This window comes from Oratosquilla oratoria, chromosome 7, assembly GCF_046742065.1.
Source record: "Oratosquilla oratoria isolate Oo_2021 chromosome 7, ASM4674206v1, whole genome shotgun sequence".
Classification (NCBI taxonomy): domain Eukaryota; kingdom Metazoa; phylum Arthropoda; class Malacostraca; order Stomatopoda; family Squillidae; genus Oratosquilla; species Oratosquilla oratoria.
Genome location: NC_134783.1, coordinates 68,369,094 through 68,374,093, shown reverse-complemented (window position 1 = coordinate 68,374,093; position 5,000 = coordinate 68,369,094). Strand labels below are relative to the sequence as shown.

General features: G+C 44.9%; 1 protein-coding gene across 1 annotated transcript; it reads right to left on the bottom strand.

Moving 5' to 3' along the window:
* Nucleotides 1–3,564: 3,564 nt before the first annotated feature.
* Nucleotides 3,565–4,011, bottom strand: LOC143026842 (uncharacterized). The gene has a single exon (XM_076187622.1). The coding sequence runs from the start codon at nt 4,009–4,011 to the stop codon at nt 3,565–3,567; it is 447 nt and encodes a 148-aa protein (XP_076043737.1).
* Nucleotides 4,012–5,000: the final 989 nt, after the last annotated feature.

The window sequence follows — 5,000 nt, the reverse complement described above, 5'->3', positions numbered from 1 at the left end:
TCCATGCCCATCGTCCAGGCACCTGCTCATGACCTAGATACATTGAATACAGTTGTGCTGAGATGTAAGCATGTGGCCAGAAAACTAGGGCAGTACCATGTTGTCCTTACAGTGGATGAAGCTTTATTTTGTAAGCTGGTGGAACTGAAGTGGGCGAAAGCTGATTACCAAGATTGCCTTGTTGTTAGGCTAGGTGGACTTCACACTGCCATGAAATTCCTACAAGTCATTTGCAAATATGTCCAATCATCAGGTCTATTGGAAGCTTGGGTTGAATGCAGTCTACTTGGTCAGAAAACAGCTGAGCAAGTCCTGGCAGGAACATCTTACACCAAAGGAATTAGAGCCCCTAAGATCACTCTCCAAGCCCTGTGGCGCATCGTTCTTCCTCAGCTAGTTAGTTTTATGAAATACAATAATCCAGATATGAAGGACATGTTTTTCAACATGAAGAATGGCCCTACTCAAGAACTCATTTCGTTGCTTGCTTTAGAGGAGTTTGAATCAGTCATGCAAGCTTTCATTGCAGCTAATACAAACCCAAAATTCATGTTTTGGTGGGGATACATGCAGATGGTCAAAATACTACTGTTGTTCACACGTGTTCAAAGGGATGGAATCTGAGATCTGCATCGTTATGCTTTCCAGCAAATGTTGCCATATTTCATGTATTACAACCATGTAAACTATATTCCCTGGGGGACAATTTACCTTAAGGAAATGTATCAGCTTCCACAAGAGGTTCAGAAAGAGTTTGAAGCTGGCAACTTTGTTTGGTATTACAAGGACCAATTCAGCTCTCAGCAGATGGGCTCTGTCTTTCAGTCTCCGATCTCAACTTGCCTACGACACAAAAACTGTTTTTGGTCTTGCAGGTCATGATGATTATGTCCACAATGAAACAACAAAAGGCAGAATGAAGCTGGATTCAAGAGATGAAGATGCATTGCTCATTGTCTTGCAAAGCTTTGGCCTCTTCTCAGATAAACTGCCACAGACACTGCAGAACATTGCAAACAAAGACTTGGCTACCCAAGACATTGAAGATGATCTGCTGACAGCTGCACAGAAAGGGCAAGATCAGCTAGATGCTTTTGTGGAGGAAAGGTTGCTGCCAACTGAAGAGAGAAGGGTGAGTTTCTGGGACAGGCTGCAGCAAAACAAATATCTAACATTTGCTACTCTATATGAAGTGAGACAATCAGATGCAAAAAGTGGCAAGGCGAAGACTGTAAAAACAGACAGGAACATTCTTCAGCGTCTCATCACTGCATATGAAGTAGGGCATCCAGTCAACATCAGCAGCATCATGACACACGAACTGTTTGTTGTTCCTCTCTCTTTGACAGAAGCGAATGGACAACTTCGCTTAGGTTCAAAGGCTATTCCTGCAGACATCTTGACTGCCGGTATTCTTTGCCCCCAACAGCCTTAAAGCTACAGACCTTCAAGGTGAGGTAATGCTAGTCATTGATGGCCAAGCTATGGTCATTGCAATTGGAAAGCCACAGGTAGCAAAAACTTTTGGAGACCTTTCAGACATTTTTGTAGAAAGTGTTTTCCAAAGTGGAACACACTTTCAGTGCATTGATGTCCTATTCGACCGTTATTATGAACACTCAATCAAGAGTGGCACACGAAAACGACGTGGGAACGGCTTGGTGCCAATCCGAAGACCAATCGAGAGTAGAGACGTACCTCTTCCTGCAAAGTTGAGACTTTTCATTGCTCATGAAGAAAACAAGGTAGATCTTGCTCGCTTTCTTTCACAACAGCTGATTTTGAGAGCACCATCCAAAAAGACCATAATTGCTGCAGGTGGTTTTAACAATGAATAACAGGTTGAGGCTTCTAATACAAATATTGACACTGATAGTTTAGAAGCTAAACATGAAGAAGCAGACACGAGAGCAGTTCTTCACTGCATTAAAAGTAAATCAACAAGCATTGTTGCTTTGTCAAGAGACACCGATATCTTGGTGCTGCTAGTTGCTAACTTCCACTTGATGTCATGCCAGCAACTGTGGATGGAAGCAGGAACAGCAAGAAAAAGGAAATATATCCCAGTCCATGCCATTGTGAAAAAACTGTAGATGAAACCGCAGGCTCTCCAACTGCTTCCAGCTTTCCATGCTCTGACTGGAAGTGACTCAACCTCATACATTACTGGGCATACTAAGAAGAGATGCTGAATGGGCTTGATGCTGACACTGTTCTTACTGACCACACAGTACAGGCTGCTGAAGTCTTTTTCTGCCAAGTGTATGGTGCAATGAATGCTGATAACATTAATGAAGTTCGATCCAGCGTGTTCGCCAAAGGCATGTCAATAGAAAGATTACCACCAACGAGAGATTCTCTCTATTTTCACATTCAGCGCTCTCATTACTAGGCTTTAGCGTAGAGACAGGCACACCTTCAACACCCAGTTCTGCCTCCCCCTGAAACTATGGGGTGGAATATGGAAAGGACCTCACTTATTCCTCAGCTCTCATCATTGCCCCCCATTCCAGATGCTTGTGAGGAGTTGATCACCTGTACCTGCACCACTGGATGTAAGACAGTACAGAAGCCTAGCTTTTTTTTTTTTTTTCATCCTTCTGTCTCGGGAGACAATGGAGGTCGCGTTTTTTTTTTTTCAGTTCATGGTTGAGTTACAACGCCTGCTGTGGCTATAGAGTTCAATTCTGGAGCGGCAGGCTCTATTGCAGTTGTCACAGGTGAGGTCCGCACCTGGCTGTGCGGGGGCTGCTGCTAGCCTCTGCCGTCTGCGCTCTCTTTTCTCTTCCCACTGGTCCTCTCTCCTCTTCTCACTAATTTGAATGCCTGTCTTGATAACGTGTCTCCAACTGCTGAGGTCAGCGGCCACTGCCTCCCAGCTTGCTGGGTTGATGTCACCTGCTTTCAGATCACGTTTGAGAACGTCCTTGTAGCGGAGGATGGGCCTTCCTGCAGGTCTGGAGCCAGTGGCAAGCTCTCCATACAGCACATTCTTCGGTATTCGGCCATCGTCCATTCGTCTAACATGACCGAGCCATCTCAATCGCCTCTGGCTAAGCAGGGCAAACATGCTGAGCATTCCCGTCTGTGTCAGAACTTTCTTGTTGGAGATACGATCTTGCCAACTAATGCCCAGGATTCTTCCGAGGGAGTGCATGTGGAAGATGTTGAGTCGGCGTTCTTGGCGGGAGTACAGGGTCCAGGCTTCGCTGCCGTACAAGAGCGTGCTGAGTACACAAGCCTGGTATACTACTATCTTGGTGTTGGTGGTCAGCATGGCGTTGTCCCATACACGCTTTCCAAGACGAGCCAATGCTGTTGCTGCTTTGCCGATGCGCTTGTTCAGCTCTGCATCCAGGGACAGGTTGCTTGAGATGGTGGAACCCAGGTAGGTGAACTCCCATACCACCTCGAGGATGTGGCCATCGATGGAGATGTTAGGAATGCTGCTGACATCCTGGCCCATAATGTTGGTCTTCTTGATGTTAATGGTAAGGGCGAACTCTTTGCATGTATGAGCGAAGCAGTTGATGAGTCGCTGTAGGGCCTCCTCTGTGTGTGCAGTCAAGGCGGCGTCATCAGCAAACAGCATCTCTCTGATACCTTGCGTACCTTGGTTTTTGCTCGGAGACGTGCAAGATTGAAGAGACTTCCGTCATTTCTGGTGTGGATATACACTCCGTCTTCTGACTGGTTGAAGGCATAGGACAGCAGCAGGAAGAAGAAGATGCCGAAAAGCGTCGGAGCAAGCACGCATCCCTGTTTCACGCCGCTTCTAATTGGGAAGGGGTCCGAGGATGAGCCATCGTACTGGACAGTGCCGTGCATGTCTTCATGAAAGGAGGAAATCATCCTCAGGAGCTTAGGGGGACATCCAATCCTCTGTAGCAGGGTGAAAAGGCCTTGCCTGCTAACCAAGTCGAAAGCCTTCGTCAGGTCGATGAAGGCAATGTAAAGTGAACGCCTCTGTTCTCGGCACTTCACTTGCAGTTGCCTTAGTGAGAAGACCATGCCAATGGTTGATCGTTCTGCTCTGAAGCCGCACTGTCCCTTAGGGTAGACTCGTTCTGCAAGTGAGAGCTTTGGGAGATGGATGAGAACTGGTGTTGTCCGTCCACCCTACGATAGAGGGTACAGCTGCGGACAGACAAGGGTACTATCTCTATCCAGAGCCCCCATACACCCCAGCCCATGTATAGCCCATGTATAGCATCTTGTAAATGTAGGAAGTCTAGTGACACCTGCATGGATCATATCATACTTGAGGAACTTTAGAATTGATAGTTTTACTTTATGATTATACAGAATGACAATGTGAGGCTGTGGAACCCAAGTTAGTGATTTGTTTGTATTATTTACAAGAAATTATATATTATTTGAAATTTTTGTGTATGTATGAGTGTTTGAGCGTGTTTATGTGTGTGTTGCTGTTGTTGTTTGCAAAGGAATACCCATTTCACTGGATGTAGATTTTTTTTTCTTGTGTTCCTTACAAGTAGTATATAAACAAGGTGGTTTCGGCTGTCATTTTCCTTTTTTGTGATTTCTGAAAAAAAAACTCTTACAGCTTGGCTTACGCCAGATATGAATTCAGCACCCAAAAATCATTCAGAAACAACACATAGAATGCTTTTTCTCTAAAATGCCTACTGCATGTTATCTAGGCTGCTTTTACTTTCTTTCCTGAGTAATATACATCATGTCACCTAAACTTTCAGAAAACTTGGGTTCCCTACCGGTCTTCTCTCGTCCACCTTGAAGAAGGCCAAAGCTGTAAGGGAGAGGAATAACAAGGAAGAAAAAAACATTAATTACGTAGTAGTTCCCACTTCTGATTTGGCCTGTACACTAAGTAAAGAATTAAGACACTCTAACATCCGTTTCTCATGTGACGCAGGAAAGAAAATCGGGGACATCATTAAACCAAAGATGGAAAATAATAATACCAACAGTTTAGTTTATAGAATCCCTTGCTCAGGTTGTGATAATGTTTATATTGG